General features: G+C 44.1%; 1 protein-coding gene across 5 annotated transcripts in view; it reads right to left on the reverse strand.

Moving 5' to 3' along the window:
* SAMD12 (sterile alpha motif domain containing 12) overlaps window positions 1–20,032 on the reverse strand; it is a 394,456-nt gene that overhangs the window by 42,708 nt on the left and 331,716 nt on the right. For 2 of the 5 annotated variants that reach the window (XR_004279492.1, XM_032315619.1), the window contains exon 5: window positions 8,897–9,000. The exons of 1 other annotated variant lie outside the window; for it this stretch is intronic. Coding sequence is in view for 3 of the 4 variants with exons in the window: in XM_032315619.1 (XP_032171510.1) it covers window positions 8,912–9,000 (89 nt within the window). In the remaining variant the exon portion in view is untranslated. Of the gene's footprint in view, window positions 1–8,896; window positions 9,001–12,728; window positions 13,487–20,032 lie in introns of those variants that run through there. 2 more of the 5 variants (XM_032315618.1, XM_032315620.1) reach the window with 2 other exon arrangements.

Raw genomic sequence — 20,032 nt, forward strand, 5'->3', positions numbered from 1 at the left:
AGTCAGTTGAGCACCCCACTCTTGATGTTTGGCTTGGGTCACGGTCTCAGGGTCCTGGGATGGGAGCTACGTGGGGTTCCACGCTCAGTGAGGAGGCTGCTTGAGATTCTCTCTCCCTCTGCCTGCCCCCCCAACCCTGTGCACATCTCTCTCTCAAATAAATAAATGCTTTAAAAAAGTAGATTAGAGGGGACACACAGAGGTAAGGACAAAACTCTGACTGGCAGTTAGTGCTGTGACAGCCCACCTGAAGGACAGGCTAAGGGACACCCAGCATTCACGACTCACAAGGGACTCTCCATTCCTCCTAAGGCCTTATGTGTTGTGTTTTCTGCCTCTGACCCTCACTCTCTCCTTAAGTCCTGCAAAAAGAACAAAGCAGCTGATGCTGGGAAGACAACGTAGCAGGAACTGTGCACTTTGACTCTGGAGCAGATGTTCCAGCCACAGAAGATGTGACCTGCTATAAAGGATCCCTTGGAGCCTCTGTAAATGTGGCAGGAATAGAATCTGCCTTGGAGGCTTGCTGTGGCTTGAATAAGCTGATGCTACAGGGCTTAACACCAGGGAAGTGCTCAACCATTGCATGTTAGCCGTGATGAAAAGCTGTTTGGTGACGACTTCATACCCTTGGCTGATCCATCCACAATCCCGTACTGCAACCATGTTTGTTTTATTAAAATATTGAAGTGGAAAAGCCCTAGTGGGCGGCAGCATCCCATCTGTGAGAGGGTCCTAGCAAAGACTGGGGAAGTCAGGCGGCCTTGCACCTTCCCAGCATTAAAGCAATTATACCCCGCGTTATTAAACTCTGTGGTATCCAGTTCAACTTCGAAATAATAAGAATTAAATACAGCCCAAATAGTAGCACTTTCCTTCATCCGTGAAAGAGTGGTACTCAACAGTGAAGCTCTATAGCTAAATTACCAAGTTCAGGGCCTAAATTTAGGATGGGACAATTTTGAAACAGTTGATTACTGCATCTAAGATTATGGGTGTTCTTGTGAACTGTGGAAACTGATGAAATAAATATAAAATGGTGGATTATTATGGGCACAATTATGGGGAAAACCCTGCCTGGGCTGCCTGGCGTGGTTCTGCCTTACCACAGGGAAAGCGTATCAAAAAGCGATCACAACTCATGACAACGAAAGACTCCACAAACAGTCACCATCTTCCATGAGAAATCTGACAGAGGGACTGACTAGGACCGTTTAATTCATTATTAAAGCTGACCCTTAAGAGGAAAAGACATATTTTTTGAAGACTGGAACCCTCCCCTATGCTTCACTTGGATGAAAAATCCAAACCAAAAAACATTGGTTCACAGCACAGAAAGCGAGCAAAATGATTCACACAACATAGTCAGAAATTCACCTTCTCGGTTTCTAATCAGTTCCAAGAAGGCAGGAGGTCAGAATTCGCATTTGTGCTTTGTCCTAAGACAGACTACCCGCCCCCCTCCTCGCCACTTTTGAGCTGTGTGTTTTCAGCCAGCTTCTTTCCTTCCATAAGCCATGCTTTCCCCATTGGTAAATAGATGGTAGACACAACCTTCTTCCTAGGGTTATTGGAAGGCTCTGGGTGAAATGTTTACGTGAATTATTCCATTCAACTCCACTGTCAATGCTCCGCTCTCTGTAATTCCATTCTGCCTCGGCAACGTTAAAAACTCTGTGACCTTGGGCAAATTATTTTAATTTCTATGTGCAGCTGTTTCCTCATATTTAAGAACATGACAATTAATGAATATACCTATCTGATTGATTTGTTGGGAGGAATGAATGAGCTAGATATAATGTGCTTATCATCAGACATATGATAAACCTTCTATGTGTTAGCTGCTACTATTATTATGATGACTATGACTTATTAATTATTTATTTTAATACTGCAGCTATTTTAAGAATCAATCAAGTTCACGCCACGGGACTGGGGGGAGCGACCCTTCCTGAGATGCAGTCCTGGTAGCTATATCCTGTCAAACTAGTGATATGATGGCCACCTTGGACTTGCTGTTCCTCTCCAGCTGTGGGGTCCTAGATGTCCTGTCTGTAATCAATAGGTATGCCAAGATGAGCCCCCAGAGGCGACATCACAGTGCCGCTCAGAGCCTCTCTCCACAAGAAAAACTGGGGGGTGGGAAAAAAGAGGCAGGGGCTGAAACTGCTCAGCCCTCCCAAATGTGTGGGGGCTTGATTGGGAGTTTGGATGTCATTGTTCCATAAACTATTTTTGTTATCATGAGAATCATGCCAATATAACAATTAAAAGTCACTATTTAAAAAAAAAAAAAACAGAAAACTATTGGTAACTGTGTGATCCTCTTGTTGTTTCTTCTGAGTCTTCCTTTTCCTCATTCCCTCCTCACCCTCCCTTCCAATATACTGGAGCTTCAAAGAAGAGAAGGAGCCAAGACCTTTCTCAAACTCAGACAGGGCTCTCGGTATTACCTTCTCTATTAAAGTTCCTCTGTGGGCGGGATCTGAGCTGCCTGCATCTACGAATGGTTCAAACCCCATTTCTGCAAACACGAGCTTGAGCTTGTGCTTTCCCATCTGGAAGACGGGGGTAATAATTCTATCTCACAGGAGCACTATGAGTGACATGAGATCATGCTTTTGACATGTGGACCATGCTTAGCACATAGTAGAGTATCAGATACGCTAGCCAATATTGTCTCAAGCTTTGGCACCAGTTTTAGAAAGTTAATACTCCAGCCAGCTACGATTTTCCTCTTTTTTTTTTTTCATTTTGTTATAAAGTATACATACAATAAAATGTACCATCTTAACCATATATATATATATATATATATATGTATATTTTTTTTTATAGGGAAGGATGACTTTATTCAAGGTTATCCGAATAGGATGGAGAGACCAGAAGGCAGTCTAAACTCAACTGCACTGAAACAAAAATGGGAGAGTTTTTACGAGCTAGAATGTCAGAGGAGCTGGGTATAGAATCATAGACCATTTTTGTTTGCAAATTGTCCTTACCCAAAGGAAAGAAAAGTATTTTCAGGACAAGAGGTAGTTTTACAACTTGGAGTAATATGCCCAAGGGCCCAAAGAAGTTAGACTCCTACCTCTCCCAGAAAAGGAGATCAGGGATTAGGGGTGGGGGCACTATCTCCCTTAACGATTACATTTCAAAGGACTCACTCTAGGATCCTAGAAAGTGGGGTCTAAAAAGTGGAAATAGGTCTTTTAAAAGGATTTGTTCACTAAGCATGATTAACTATATCTTCAATGTGTAGGCCAGGGGCCTTAAGTACGTTCACATTTAGTGTGGCCATCAATTCTCCCACTTTGTGGGTAAGACCCATGAGACTCTGAATCAGACCTGCCCAAAGCTATACCGAGTCCTGGAACCTGTATGTTCTACTCCATCAGAATTCCCCAGAGTTTGGAAGGATCTCTTCTTCCTCTCATGCAGGCTCAAGTTTTGCAATGAGTAGTGAAGTCAGGAATAAAATTACAGCATTCACTCAGTCAATCCATTTATTCTATAGACACTTACTGGGCGTCTACCTGTCATGGAAAGGATGCATGCAAGAAATCTGGCGAAGAGAATCTCAGTTATTCCTTACAACAGCCATATTGGTATTTGGTTGCTTTTATCTTTTAGTTTAATAAATGAGTCCATGGAGGGCCAGACAAGGTTGGTAACGTACCCAGGGCCACAAAGTAAGTAGTAGAGATCGGATCCAATACCAGGGGCTCTAACTCCAACATACGATGATGAAGCTGGTGACAGGGCTTGTTAAGGTTTCCTAGGGATTTGTTTTTGCTTTGGTTTTTGTTTTGCTTTGAGTCATAACAACGTAATACCAATATGGCAGAGTATCTTTTTTGTTACCATGGGAAAGAGACACAGACTCCTCTGTGAATGAAGGTTACCAGAAAGCAAAAAGGAATTAAGTCTCATGTTCGCAGACTGAGAACATTATTGAATTATCTTATGTCTTGGGGACAGGAGTGCTGATGGTGGTGGTGATAATGACGATGTTGATGATGCGGAAAATGCTAGTTACTGTCCACCATAGTTGATGAGTGTCTCCTACATACCAGGTTTGTGTTAGGTCCATTCATAGATGCTGGGAATACTTTACTAAGACAGATACACAAGATAGACAAAATACTATTCTCATCAGAGATTGTAATCTAATAAGCAATAGGATATGTTATCTTTTTTTTAAGATTTCATTTATTTATTTGACAGAGAGAAGGCGGATGACAAAGGGAGCAGCAGGCAGAGGAGAGGGAGAAGCAGAAACCCCAGTGGGCAGGGAGCCTGATGTAGAACTCGATCCCAGAACCCTGGAATCATGACCTGAGCAGAAGGCAGCCACTTAACCAACTGAGCCACTTGATCCTTAAAACAACAAAGATGAAGAAATTCATCTTCAGACAGTTCCTTAAAAAAACATGAGATTAGAATGATGACAGTTCTAATGAAAACTACCCCTAAACTTCTGTTTCGAGCAACTCCTATGTGCTGGACAGTCTTCTTGGAGCTTTACACACAAAGTATGTCATTCTGCAGATTACGGAACTCCAAGGAACATCAGTTTCCCCACCACAAAAATGGGCACAAATGGGTCTGTCTTACACCAAAGACTTTCTATCTATATTCTCTTCTCTTAGGCTAAACTCTGGTTTCATTTTCTATCCAGACCACTTGTTACTTCCAACCTGAGTTTAAATCCCAATAATCTTGCGCTAGAAAGCAAAAGGGGTTGCTTACTTTCTAGCAGTTACCAGGTCTCTGTAGATGAGAACATCTTTTTTTCCCCTCTTCTGCCCCTTACAAGGGAAAGCAGGGAATCCCAGGCAGACCACTGTGAACTGCCTCATGGGGGATGTGTGCAGAAGCTTGGTTTCTTTATCTTCTTCACTCTAACGTGCCCTTCATAGGGGCTGGGCTTTTTGCCTAAGGCATGGAGTGAATGAGACCTGATCTTGGTCATTCTTCTGCAGGAGTCGGGGGTAGCTCCACTTCCCTAAATACACTGTGCAAGATGGTGTTAAAATCATACACTATTATCGCTACTTCAGCTTCCGCAGCACTTTCTCACAGGTTGTCTCAGTTGATCGCCATAGAAACCCTGAGGATATCTTTATTTTATGGAGGAGACTCAGGCAGCTCCCCAGAGAGGCCCACATGGAGAGGAACTGAGTGGACACTTCACTGGAACCTCATGAGCAATTCTGACCCAGACACGCCCAACCAAGCCACTCTGAAATTTGTAACCCTTGCAAGAAAGAATAACCTTTGTTTAAACAGCTAAATTTTTTTTGGGGGGGGGGCAAATTGTTTTGCAGAAATAATGAATACAAAATTTGAGAGCATAGAAATTCACCTTCAGACAGTTCTAGATCTGCACTCCAGTTCTGCCAGTTATTAGCTTTGAAACTTTGGGGGACTCAGTCCATTTCCCTAAGCCTTAATTTCCTCATCTGCAAAAGGGGGAGAGTAACAGTACTGATGCCCACGGTTTGCCCCCCACCCAGAGTACATAAAATGATGCTCGTTCAACACAGCGCTTGGCACATAGCAAGCGGTATTTGAAAGTCATTATTATTATTGCTATTATAATCTTTTGACCTCATTTTGGCAAATATTTGAAATACTCATTCTTCTTGAAGTACCTACTTAAGCTTTGCTTAGTTGGATTACAGAGAAGGAACCTTCTAATGAGGAAGACATGCTCAGTCAGAGAACCCTGGTTTGGCCTGCTATTGCCCGCGGTGCTGAAGGACATGCCAAGATTAAAAAAGCTCTAACCAAGCAGCAGCCAACTGAACTTTCTTCTCCTTGTCCACAAAGTGCTGATGAACAGCATTTTGTAATGTAATTAAGATCGCCCTGAAGAATGAGTCCCCCATCACCCCCTTACTCCATCACCTTTCCCTTCACCCGCAGGAGCCCAGAGCTGGGCTTCCTCTTCCCCTACAAACAATCACCTGACCTCCAGCTCATCAGTCCCATCCCTGGGACAGTATTCATTGATTGTAGGGACCAGAGCCAACATTTCTCTTGAATCTGTCTTTGTATGGTCTGCACTGAGGTCAAAATGAACTACATACTCATTTTCTGGGACGACATTGTTTGACGTGACAGTGATTAGAAACTCTTCCTGCTTCCATCTGCGTACCCATGTTTATGCTCTTCTTGGCCCTAGGGTGCAGATCCTGTCTCTAAGTTGAGGGCAGGTGAGGAAGACAGATTCCCCTGAAAACCGTGATTCATCTGCAGTCACCGTCTTCGGAACAGGACTCAATGAGGCAACTTATCGCCCGCAACAGCGTTCAAAGAGATGAGTGACCCCCTTCCCACATGACACTTCTACCTTTTTTGAGACGACCATGGAGCTCATTTCTTAGACCAAAATGACGGGTCAATCCAGATCTTTTAAAAACATATGTTCTGATGTGACGATCTCATCAGGCTGCCAATGACTGACAATCTCATGGAGAAGTTTAAGATGACTGTACTTTGTTGGAAACAATCCTAGCTCTTAATAAGCTGCGCAGGGAGATTGCTCAGGGATAAGAGGTCCGACAGTTGATCTTGACTTGCTCACCAATTAGCTACGTGTACTTGGGTAGGAAACTCCATGTCTCCAAGTCAAATCAGTTTCCTTGTTCATGAAATGGAGAGGATAATCCCTGTTTCACCCAGTTTTCAGGGTTTTTAGAAAGATCAAATGGGATGATAGTAATAAAAGTACTCTGAAAATAAATTAAATGCCTGTCACTTATATAAACATTCTAGTTATAACAAGAAACTCTACAATAAATTAACTAGGTTTAACCAGCAACCTCCCACCCAACAGAAAATAATGACATTGGAAAGATATGTACCATATATATAAATCAAGCTCTAAGGATGAAAAAAAGATAAGAATTTATGTTTGGCAAAAAACACTACAGAGAGAAAGTTAACACAAAGACGACAGACTGTAAAAATATAAACAATGTCAAAAACCTTAAAGTAGGTATTATCCTTTTTTTCTTAAAGATTTATTTATTTATTTGAGAAAGAGAGAGAGCGAGAGGGAGAGAGAGTGTGTGTGCACAGGAATGGGGGGGCAGAGGATAAGAGAATGAACCTCAAGCAGACTCCCCACTGAGTGCGTAGCCCCACGTAGGGCTTGATCCCAAAACACGGAGATCATGACCTGAGCCAAAAATCAAGAGTCAGACGCTTAACTGACTGAGGCATCCAGGCACCCCAAAGTATATTGTCTTAAATCTACAAGAAAGTCAGGCAAATAAATAGAACAAGAGGCAGGATCCTAAATAATCTAAGCCTTCAAACCGTCTAATCTTAGAATGGGGAAATCGAACTGGTTAAGAAGTATGGAAAGCTATGCTCAAATTCCTTGATTATCAGAAAATGTGAGTTAAAAGAGCCAGATACTACTTTGCATCCATCAGATTGGCCAAAATTAGAAGTCAGGCTTATGACAACCACTCCCAAGGGAATCACACTGGTTCAGCCTCAGGAGCTGTAATCTGACTCCACTTGCTGATATTAGAAACAAAGGTACTTTATGACCCAGGAATCTCCATCTTTGGTCCAGAGCAGAAAAATTCTTCCCAAGTCTTTACATGAGGCAACCCAAGCCTATGCAGGGTTGTAGCTAAGTAAACTGTGAAGGGATGCTAGGCAGCATTTAGGACTAGGGACTAGATAAAGATATAGCAACATGGAGAGATATCAAAAATAGTAGTGAATGGAAAAAAAGAGAAACTAGGAGTTCTATAACAGAATCTCATTTGCATGGATTATAAACATTCACACAAAACAACAGTCTATATTCATAATACGTCAAGCACACTGCAGTTTTTCCTTAAGTGGGAGGGGGGGTAGGATTGGAAATGAAATTTGGAAAAAGAAGGGAGAGGTAAACCCCACAAGAGTCCCTTGAAAGACCTGAAAACACTGTATGCCATGAACCAAGTAATATAGTTAAATAATATAAAAATTATATACCTAGGTGAACATATGCACCCGAAAGGTTAAAAGCATTGGCAACAAAATAATCACAGTGGTTACTTCTGTATACTTCTGGAATGGGGTTCAACTATTACTTTCTTCTTTTTGGTATCTGCATCTTCTACACTTTCCATAATGGACATATATTCCTTTCTTTTTTTTTTTTTTAAGTTTCTGTCTATATTCCAGTTAGATAAGATACAGCATAATAGTAGTTACAGGTGTACCATATAGGGATTCAACTCTCCATAGAGATGAGCACACCTGGTGCTCATCAGACAGGAGCACTCCTTAATCCCCCTCACCCGTTTAACCCAGCCCTCCACCCACCTCCCTTCTGGTAACCATCGGTTTACTCTCTACAGTCAAGAGTCTGTTTCTTGGTTTGTATCCCTCTCTCTCTCTTTTTCCCTATGCTCACTTTTGTTTTGTTTCTTAAATTCCACATATAAGTGAAGCCATATGGTAGATCTTTCTCAGACTGACTTATTTCACTTAGCATAATACTCTAGTTCCAACCACGTCTTTGCAAATGGTAAGATTTTTTATGACTAATATTTCATTGTTTATCGACGTCCAATGGACATTTATGCTGTCTCCATAATTTGGCCACTGTAGGTAATGTTGCTATAAACCTTGGGGTGCATGTGTCTTTTTGAATCAGTATTTTTGTATCCTTTGGGTAAATACCTAGTAGTGCAATTGCTGGATTGTAGGGTAGTTCTATTTTTTGACTTTTGAGGATACATTCTGTTTGTACAAAGGCAAGAGACTTAAGACTCCTAAAGATAAGGAGGGTGCCTGGGGGGCTCGGTTGGTTGATTATGTGACTCTTGATCTTGGGCTTGTGTATTTGAGCCCCACGCTGGATGCAGAGATTACTTACAATTTTAAAAAGTTCTCACTTCTGGTTGTCCTCATGAAAATGGAGAGAGTGCAAAACTTCAAAGAGTTGAGATTCGGCAATTATATTTACTAAAAGAAAGGATTCTGCAGGAAGAGAGAGAAAATGGTGCACTGGGGTAATGATTTTTTTTTTTTTATTGGCTCCCCCAAGAAACCCAAGTGTTGAAAAATGTTGTCTTAGTCTATGAGCTGCCAAGTCTTTTTTCCCTGTGAGAAGTCCACTGGCAAGGAACACATAAAATATCTGCCCTTCTCCTCTTCGGGTATCAAATAAAGCCACTGGATTCTGTTTTGTAGTCACTAGAATTTTAGAACATTTGCAGTCCTTGCCATGGGATGGCTCCTTCTGTATATTTTGCAGGAAAAAAAATCTACTCACATTTATATATGAGATGAATATGTTATTAATAATGACTATTAATAGCTGACATTAGAATTCTTCTGAGGAAGGGAACAATCTTTGTTCGATAAAATTTTTTGATGGGCTCTACAGGGTATGAGATTAGTAGTCAAAACCACAAAAACAGATGATAAAACACCCTGAATGAGATTTTGTTTTGTTCCCAAAAGGAAAGTGGAGCAAACAGTGGGAAGAGATTATCTAGACAGGAACCAAAAGGAAGTAAGAAGCTCTGAAGGCATAACCAGGTAACAGCCCTGTGTGGGGTTCTAGAAACAGGATCTCTAATGATAAATGTGACATTGTCTGAGGTCGATAAAGAACTTCTCTTCCCTGCCACAGTTTTAAGTAAAGTTTATTTTTGGCCCCAGGAGACGACACTGAGTTTTATATCGGGGAGACAGCATGTGTGGGAGCCAGAGCCTAGAGATGGAGAAACCCTGAGGATGCTTAAAGCTCCTCAGACTCCTGGGTGATGGACGTTCATGCCATCCTATCTATTTCTTCAGAGTGACCACAGCTGGCAAGCTCTTTTCTGTTTTTCCAGGACAACAAAACCAGGGCATGCCCAAGTAGGCAGATGCCAGCCTTTGGGGGAAGGGGGGACTGGACAAATTCTCAAAGATTGGTAAGGAATCTCCAGTTCCCATGCATAGACATTGGGAGGACAGACCAAGCCTCAGTAATGATAAGCTTCCTCAACAGCCTGCATCATGTGCAAACTGGAAAGAATTATGGAGCTGAAGTTAGGTGTACCAGGACTGCACTCTGGATGGCACAGACAGAGGAGGAAAGTGCCATCGATTGACTGTGCACTCTCCCAGCCCCCTTACACAGCTCATCTGATTTAACCTTTATTACAATCCTGGGAGGCGAGTATTATCATCCCCATTTTGCACAGGAGGGGGCTGAACTCAGGAAGATTGAATCACTTACCCAACATTGCACAGAGTTAAGAAGTGATGGCACCAGCATTTGACCCAGGCCTGTTTGCAAAGTCTAGTCTCTTTGTACTCTGCTATCCTCCTTCTTTTGAAGAAACAATCAGAAGGTATACAGCAGCTACCTTCGGGGAATATTCAATAAAAAAGGACCAGCTGACAAACCATTCCCTTTTGATATTTCCCTCATTTGGGGTGACATGTTTGTGCATTTATCACAGAATCTTCCACTTGTAAGGGAAACTTCCGAGAGCCTCTAAACAGGAAGGTCTTTGCAATTGGGATGGGGGTGGGTGTGGTTAAAGGTGAATTTGATCGAGAAAACTTAACCAGGATAAGGGAAGTGGGGACTATTTTCAAGCGGAGCTCGTCTAGTGGAAAGGCGGGAAGCAGCTGTAGGAGGTGGTCAGCATGGAGGTGGAATCTGCAGGACGGAAGAGAGGACCATGGATAAAGAGGGGCATGGATACAGATGTGTCTTGACTTCCAGGAAGGCTCAATTTCCTTTAGCTGAGCGAATACGGATTGATGACCTACGCTGCATAGAGCAAACACTGTGCTACATGCCGGGAACCCAAAGATGACTATGGCAGGGAATGCAAGACTATTGGGAGCCTAGTCTAATTGGAAATTACACTGAATGTTGCTGATGGCCTCCAAAGTATCCTCTCCCCTTACCCCTGCTTACAAGGACTTGAACTTCTCAGCCACAGAGTTCTGGCCGGTGAGCAGACTCCCACCTCTTTTGTACTCATGATCGGTTTAAGGATGGGCACCCGTCTTTTCACAGACCCAGTCGGTGAAACCTCAGAACTTTCATTGGCTGGGGAGGAGAACAGAAATTCTTCTCATCTGTATACCAGTGAGAAAACTTGGCAATCACTTTGATACCATAAAGGGCTAATCTGAGGTTAAAGCCAGGAAGACAGGGCCAAAAGAAATATATAAAAACGAGGCCCAGTGATTCTACAAATCTCTAGATCAAACTATACCTGAAGCCTGCTACCTCTTTTCATGTATGTGGACCAATATATTCTAGTTTGAGTTGGATTTTCTGTATCATGCAGCAAAAACACTATGATATAAGGAAATATAAAAAGAGATCATTCCAATATCATAAGGTGAGCGCTACAATAAAAATATGAACAGAGTGACATGGGATTTTAGAGGAGAGGCACTGACTCCAACTCTGGGATAGAAGGAAGCATTTCTTTTTGAAAAAAGATTAATTTATTTTATAGAAAGAGGGAGAGAGAGAGAGGGAGAGAGAGTGCTAGCAGGGGGAGGGGCTGAGGGAGAGAAGGAGACTCCCCGCTGAGTGGGGAGCCCTACATGGGGCTCTATCTCATGACCCCGAGATCATGACCCAAGCCAAAATCAAGAGTTGGATGTTCAACCAACTAAGCCACCCAGGCATCCCAAAGGAAGCATTTCAAAGGGAACGATGAAGGTAATTGATGATTTTAACTGAGCTTTGAAGGATGAACTAGAGTTAGGTGGGGAAGAAGTTTCAGGCAGAGGGAATCTCAGAAGCAAAGACACAAAAGCACGAACCGCATGATCTTTGCTGGGAACGTCAAAGTTTAGTCTTACTAGATGATAAAGTGCAATGCTTGGCTGGTTGGCACTGTGGCTGGACAGCAGTTTGGGTTTCACTCAGTGGGTGAAAAGGAGATAAGGTTTTAGGCAGGAGAGTGATGTCTTGATTTACATACAGCTGTAAGGTAGACGATAACATTAGAAGAGATGGGGAGCTCCTTGGGGGGATGAAATCATTCATACTCACTCACGACGCCAAACGGTACTAGGCACTCACTACAACGAATGACAAGGCACTTGTCATTCTTACTGCCCTGCCCTTGCCAAGCTTACTGTTGGCTGAGATTCTTACATAAGTTAAGGTGAGAGATGGTAAGTGGCCGACTGGGACAGTGTCTCTGCAGACAGATGGGGTAAGGACATTTCAGCAGTGGATGACATGAAATGTATACACAGTAGGAACTATCTTTTCCTTACCTTACCCATTTAGAGCCTGACTCCAAACGAACCATTGTTTTCCTACACTGAAAGCCACTTCTGCTGGTAATACAGGGATCACGCGGTGTGATTTCCACCGTGACTATTTCAGTCTTTATTATTCTACACGGAATCCTGTTCTTACTCTTGGCTACTCTTGTGTGGACATTGGCTCCAGCTACGGAGAGGCAAAAGGACCCTCAGCCCAGGTTCAGACTGACGGCCAACAGCACTGGGTTGGTGGCTTCATGAGGGGTGGGACTGAGAAGAATATGAAGATTGCTCAGATTGATTTTTTAGAAGATTTTACTTATTTATTTGAGAGAGAGAGCGCGCGCGCGCACAAGACAGCACAAGGGAGGGGAAGGGCAGAAGAAGAGGGAGAAGCAGACTCCCCAGTGAGTAGGGAGCCCAACTTGGGGCTTGATCCCAAAAGCCTGGGATCATGACCTGAGCCGAAGGCAGAAGCATAACCGACTGAGCCCCCCAGGTGTCCGTTAGTTAGGTGCTTCCGACTGATTTCTGATGTCTGCCGTGGGCGCAGGCAGATCTGATGGCAATCAGACTGCATAACGGCCAACCTGGTCTTAGCCCAGTGTCTGTTTTGACCGCTATCTGATAACACCATTAGTTAGTAGGTGACTTTGCTTTTTTAAACATCAGAAGATACACGCCTTTTTCTGAAATGTAAGCTCCACAAATGGAAGCCAATTAAAATATGATCAGTACTAACAGAAAGCCCCAGAAATCTCTCTTATTAAAACACTCTTTAAAGTTCTTAACATACGCTTCTCCTTAAAATACTCAACTCACTAAAACAAATCCATTGTAAGATAAATACAGCTATGAGCACCTCTTTATTCATGAGAATCTGTTCACGCTCAAGGACCATCCGTTGAATGGAACTGCTCTTATTGTCAAAATACTACTTGCATCGACAGTTATTTCATTTTATTAAAAAGGAATATACATATATATCCATACACACACATATTTTTCTTCACCAGCAGTTTTCTATTCTCATAAATCATTTTAGAAGTCCTATAACAACAGCAACTCTGAAAATATTTTGTATTTTTGAAGGCAAAAAGGATCCTTCTAATGGCAGCTAGCTTCTCGCTAATAAAAGACACGCAGCCATTCCAGGATTTCTGGTGCTGTCCAGACGCTCACAGGCTCTCTTCACTCTTGCTGGAAGCAGCAGCTCCAGTCCCTGACAGAGATCACAGATGAAATGCGAACTTTAAATAGGATGATTTTTCAACCACACTGTGAACTTCTGATGGAGTCATGGGTGGAAGGGGTTTGAGGTCCAGCCTGCTGCTGGCCTCATCACTGACTGGGTGACCCAGAGCCTCTAAGCCAAAAGGCCATTCCGCTCTCCTGGTGTTGGGGTGGGAGGCCTGAGGGGAGGCTGCAGGAGAAGCTGGGCAGACCTCCCTGTGTCTCAGTTTAGGTGGCATGTCCAGCCTTCGGGGCAGGAGGGACAGCCAGTTAGGCTGAATGGGAATGGCCTCGATCCCACAGAGAGTGGTCTGCATCGGGAGGCGGGGCACGCCGGGATGCCCGCGCGCCCTCTGAGCGTCCAGTCCCTGGTCCGTGCAGGAGGCCGGGGTAGGGGGGAATAGTGCAGAGCTGGAGGGCCCTGTTAGAGCCCTGGCTCATTAAACACCTGCTCATCACCTTAAGCCTGCTGTTTAAACTCCACGTCTCACTTCCCTAACGTTTAGATTGGAAAGAATAAGAGGGTTACATAAGGATGAAGTAGAGTATTTTATATCAAGGACCTGGAACAACACGCATCACGCAGCGGGCACTCGATGCACGGAAACAACCTAGCTTGCTCAGTTCCCCTCGTGCCCCCCCAAATAGCCCAGGGCTTGAAGTGTGGAATGCTGGCCAGGCAAAACACTGAGAGCAAGTCAGTCAATCAACTGTCTTTCCTGCTAAGCTGGGCTCAGCTCTAGAGTCAAAGACCAGGTCTGTGCTCCCCAGCCCTGTGTTGTTTACTGAGAGTTACGGGGTCTCCTCTGTCTACTGCTCCCTGGATCTTACTACCCCCACCTTCTCTGCAAGCGCCAAAAACCTTTGCTTTTTGGGTTACTCCTGCTTTAGAACTTCTATCCCCAACTACTTCTTTGGCGGAATGGAAATTTAGTCTTCAAACCTGTTCTGCACTGCCAGCCGCAGAATTAAAAGCAAGCACCTTCAATGGGGGAAATTAAGTGTATTTGATATACCTGTACATGTATAAAATTGGACCCAGCGTCCACTGCGTTTGCAGGCTCACATGAAATGCTTTTAGCTCTACTCGGCACCTAATACCTAATTCGAAACTCAAAAGGGGCCGACCTCAAAGACCTTGTCTTGTACTGATCCTGAGCAAGGTGATCATTAGCCATGAGCCGGCATCATTTTCTGTTAGAGTGTCTCCCCATGCACACAGTGTAATCGACAGCTGAGTCTTCCTTGGGGAACTAAATATTCAGTTGGCTGCATTTTCATTAAAGAGAGAGAGAGATAGGAGGGGGAGAGATACTTCAATTATAAATATCTATATTTCATTTTACATTCTCCTTTCTGAAGTTTCTGAGCCGGGCTCTGCCTGGGCACTGCAGAGGGCGGACCCTGATGTCCGCGTGTGCATGTATCTTGGCTTTAAAGAAGAGGCTAAATGAAGATCTGTCCTCCACGTCTCTCCAAGAGCTGCCATTCAGCTCCTATGGAAACTGTAGTCATGTTCCCCTCCCTACGTTGTTCATTCAGGGCACTCGTGCACCTGGTAAGAGGTAAAGACTAGGGAAGATAAACAGAGAGAGAGGGGCTGGGTCAGGGCGGTGGCTGCCCGGCAGTTTTGTGGATCCCTGGACGACCAGACCAGACTGTGGAGGCAGGGGAGCTCATGCAGAGAGGGGCTCAGGTCTGATCTCCTCCTGACACACAGGCTGGTGACTTGTCCAGGGTCATTTCCTTTGGGCCCGGGGGCTACTCCTTTATCTGGATTCCGGTCAGGTACCCTCCCCTCCCCGTCCAGTTCCAGCACCCCTTCTGCTGCCTTGCTTGCTTTCTGGGCTCCTGCTCCTTTCTCCCCTCTGACTCTTCTCATTTCTCTTTCTCCTTCCCTCTCCTTTCTCTTACCGATTCTCTTTTCCTACTTCCTTTTCTCGGTCTTCCTCCCTTTTGCACAGTTTCTCTTCCCCCACACCATCCTGCCCCCTCTTCCCTTCCTCTAGCAAATACTGGTCACCTCTTAAGGGCCAGCGACTGTACCAGGCACGGGCAACCCACGGGCGGCCCACGCTGTCCCCTCCTCCTAGCAAGCTGGAGGCTGTGCCCAGCCTTCAGAGGTAAGACAAGTCCCACCCTTTGTCCTCTGTGGGACCCTGGCTGCTCTGCCAGTCTCCACCGCAGGCCTGGGCCTGTGGGACTTGCTACGGAATGTGGCCCTGGGGTGTGCAGACGGGGAGCACAGAGAAAGAAAGAGGAGCTCCATGGAATGAGAAGCTGAACCAAGTACAGGCACCTCCGGGCAGCCCTGATGGTGGGCGAGGAGAGGCTGGAAGTTCGTATCAGGGAGGTGGGAAAGCTGCCTTGGTCAATGCAGCTGCTTTGGCGAGAGATGGGACGCCGGCTGGATATTTCTTTGTGAGCCAATCATAGAAAACGCACATACACACAAACATAGCCAGTCTTTTGTGTGTGCTTGGGAATGGCTGCTAGCTCCATGAGAAGCCTTGTGGAAGGGCACTGGGCTGTTAGCACTTCCTCTTCATGGGCGTGCAATCTCGGGTTAAGTCCCATGTGCTGGTTGATTTCGTAAGTCAACGTGGCTGGGTCACAGGACGCCCAGATGTTTGGTTCAACACCTTCTGGGTATGTCAGTGAGGGTATGCCTGGATGAGATTTTCACATGCGAATCAGGAGGCTGAGTAAAAGAGACTGCCCTCCCCAGGGAGCATATTGCTCATCCAATCCATTTGAGTTGGGACATCAGTCTTTTCCTGCCTTCGGACTCCTGACTTGGCCTAGAACTTAGGCCATTGGATCTCTTGGGCTTCCAGCTTGCCTTCCCAGCTTTCATATTGTGTGAGTTGATTTCTTATAGTAAATCACCCCCCCTCCCCACCACCTCCGCCACCGCCGCCGCCACCACCACCTCTGCTCCTATAGGTTCTATTCCTCTGGAAAACCCAGAATGACACATTTTTAAGTTCAAACTTACAAAACTCAGTTTTCTCAGTGCCAAAATGCGAATAATGACAAGACATATTTTGTACCACTTTTCTGCAAATGGTTCAGTAAATTATCTATGGTAAAATACGATAAAGTTCTATGCTATGTGTTCTTTTTTTAAACTCATAACTTTTATTTATTTATTTATTTATTTATTTATTTATTTATTTATTATTTCCTTTCAGCGTAACAGTATTCATTATTTTTGCACCACACCCAGTGCTGCATGCAATCCGTGCCCTCCCCAATACCCACCACCTGGTTCCCCTACCTCCCACCCTCCGCTATGTGTTCTTATTTTAAACTAAAATGCCCCATTTTCTTCTTGTACTTATGAGGCGATCCCATATAGTCTTTGTATCTCATGGCCTAGCAGGTTGTCTTGCACATAGTAGGTCCCCAGTTTGCCTTGGGACTCATAACTGGTGACAGCAGGAACTGGGGATGTTCATGTTCCTGCGGCTGAGATGTGTGCTCAGAGTGGGGATACATTTTCCAAGCCCCACCTAATCTCTGATGTCTCGCATGTGTTCAGTTAGTTGAATTAACAAATGAATTAACCAACTCATCTATTTGTCAACCAAGGCCAGGCCCCAGAAGAGGAAGATAATCTGACCTATGGATAGGACACTAACAGGCAATAGAGAGGTATATTATGTGAAATCAGACCCACTATTCTTAATTCTTTTTTTTTTAAAGATTTTACTTATTTATTTGACAGACAGAGATCACAAGTAGGCACAGAGGCAGGCAGAGAGAGGGAGGAAGCAGGCTCCCTGCTGAGCAGAGAGCCCGATGTGGGGCTCGATCCCAGGACCCTGAGATCATGACCTGAGCCAAAGGCGCCACCCAGGCGCCCCCCACTATTCTTAATTCTAAAACATTTATCACGTACCTGCTGTGCACCAAGAAGACAATACCCAGAATGGAAAATACAACTCTTGGGCTTACAGTTTATAACTGTCCCCTCTATTAAAAAGTTCTTACATTTCAATCTCATTGAAAGGTTTCCATTGTATCCAAGAAAACTGTCTCACTTTCTAGAAATAGGTGAAGTTGAAATGACAATGACAACCACCACCATGACAATAATAATGCTAAAACCATAGTCTCTTGCCAGTCAAAGAGATTCCATCTATGTGAAAATCGGCCACATCTGTTGTGGGCAAAAGATAAAAAAATGTAGAGGAGGATGGTGAGAGCAGGGGACCAGAAACCACTCGTTTCAGAATATAACAAGTGTTGAAAAATCAGTCCCATCAACCCCCTGTATGTCAAGTATTAGGCTGCAGCGAATGCCTGTACCCTGGGGTCTTTCAGGCCGGGGCTGCCAGGAAGGTGAACCATAGGTACAGAAATGGCGGTGATGTAACAATCCGCCAACAGCCTTTATCAGTGCTGCAGCCTCCTTGCTGGAAACAAGAAAGTTCCAGAGATGATGATTCATGCCACATGGAAGGAGACAGTGAGCTATGTTGGGAGGGATTTAAGAAATATCCCCTATGTCATCATTGGTCTTGCCACACCAGGCTCTTTGGAGACAATAATTAATAACACATATCTAAATTGCTTCCATTCCTTTCGTCCTGAGGGCCTTGCTCCTTCCTCCTACACAACCGCCACCCTCAACCCACCCCTTTGCTTCCCATCACAAATGAGTCACGAGAGTCCCTCTGCTTCCTACGTGATCACACCATGTGACGAGCCTTTCGAACATACCAGGGCCCAGGGCATGTGGGTGCCGTTCCTCAAACTTTCCACCACACAGCTCGGAACTTGTCTACTTAGTCTCCTTGGCCTGTGTTTTTCTGTCTTTCGAGGGCCCTTCTCTGAGATTTGCCCCTTGTTCCTCTCCCAGACTGATTTCAGAGGCTGTAACCGACAATTCTGGTGTTAGTTTCCCCCTTGCTCATCTCCTCCTTCAAAATGATGCCTCCCACTGAGGGTCTTAAAGATCAGGTATTTCTATTCCTTCCCTCTGGTTTCTCATATTTCCCCCGCAGTGACTTCCCCAAAGGTTCTCTCAATCCTAAGGATCACAATGGGCCCCAGTTTTATTGAGTTGATGCTTTTGTAATCTTGATACCTGCTCAAACTTTGGGAAAAGTCACCTTCAAATTGATCACTTAAGCTGCATCATCGTGATGAAACCTGTACGAAAGGAAGAGCAAACTGGAGGCGGGAAGATCAAATACACCTGAATCTAGAATGAGCCAGGTGTGTGCCTTCTTTACTTCTTGTCTCTAAGAAATACACTTTGTGTTCCGTTCCCATGATAGGAAGACATTTTAGATTAGGAATAAACAAACACATACATAAATAAAAGGAAGGGACCGTAAATCCTGGAGATAGCTCTTGTTGATGTTTTGATATCTATTCTTTCAGAATTTTTCTGGGTTTAGTGGCTATAGGATACATAAGTAAATAGGTAATTATAAACATATACACACATATTTACTTACTATAAAGAGAACTTATTCTTTATAACTAGTGCAAACATATGTGGTTAGCCTACAAGTTACAAATGGGCTATGTGTTGACAATGTTTTACATTTACTATGAGAAGACTTTTCTTTTCTTTTTTTTCCTCATTGAAACAGGCCTCTTCCTAGTGGTTAGTTTCCTAGACCAGAACTCAAAAACTAATTTAACCTATGCAGGATAAGAAGAACTTCATGTAGTAGAAAATGGACAAAACAGAATCAGAAAACCACTTTTCCGTTTTAGTTCTCCCATTCCCAAATAAAGCCCTACTACACGTCAAGTTTCAACCCGAAGCAGGTTAAGGCTAACATGGACAAAGCCCTCATCAGTCAATCTTCAAAATAAAGATAATAATACACATCTCAAAGGCTTGGAGAGATTCTCTTAAATCACAGATGGGAAAATGGTGAGCACCTAGCAAGGACTCTACGTGATTATGAATTAGACAGCAAGATCTCTTTAAGATCTCTGCATCTCTTTTGAGCCACAGACTCACTGTTCAAGTTTTTTTTTTTTATTTTAATTTTTTTAATTTTTGTAAATTTAAGCATACTTTGGATTCGAGCAGATCACAAGAATTCAACCCAGAATTTATCAGCTGCTCTGCTCCCACCTTTGCCTACGCATCGGCCCTCTTCCCTCATTTCCGGATAGTTTACTATGAGCCCTGCCTCATCTGAACTCACCTCACACCACTCCCCTATCTGCTCCCACTCTAGACACACTGGCCTCAAGAAACTGCCGCAGGTTCTGTGTAATCATCTCCTCAGAAAAGGCACTCAGAACCACTAACTGCTGCTCTTTCTTGTGAACGTAGACAAAACAAAGCTAAGTTTCTGCCATGTTCCAAAGTCACTCCATGTAGTCCCCCCTCCCCCCAAGCTCTATAGTCTCTGGGGAGGCTAAATGCCACAGAAGCAATATCTTTCACCCACAGCCGCCCATGATTTAATCAGGCCCCTCTGCCAGAAAGATGGGCAAAAGTCACCATAATGAAAAGAGCCATTAACCCAGCCCAATTAACCAGTGACCTATCTGAAAT

The sequence above is a fragment of the Mustela erminea genome, chromosome 16, assembly GCF_009829155.1.
Source record: "Mustela erminea isolate mMusErm1 chromosome 16, mMusErm1.Pri, whole genome shotgun sequence".
Taxonomy (NCBI): domain Eukaryota; kingdom Metazoa; phylum Chordata; class Mammalia; order Carnivora; family Mustelidae; genus Mustela; species Mustela erminea.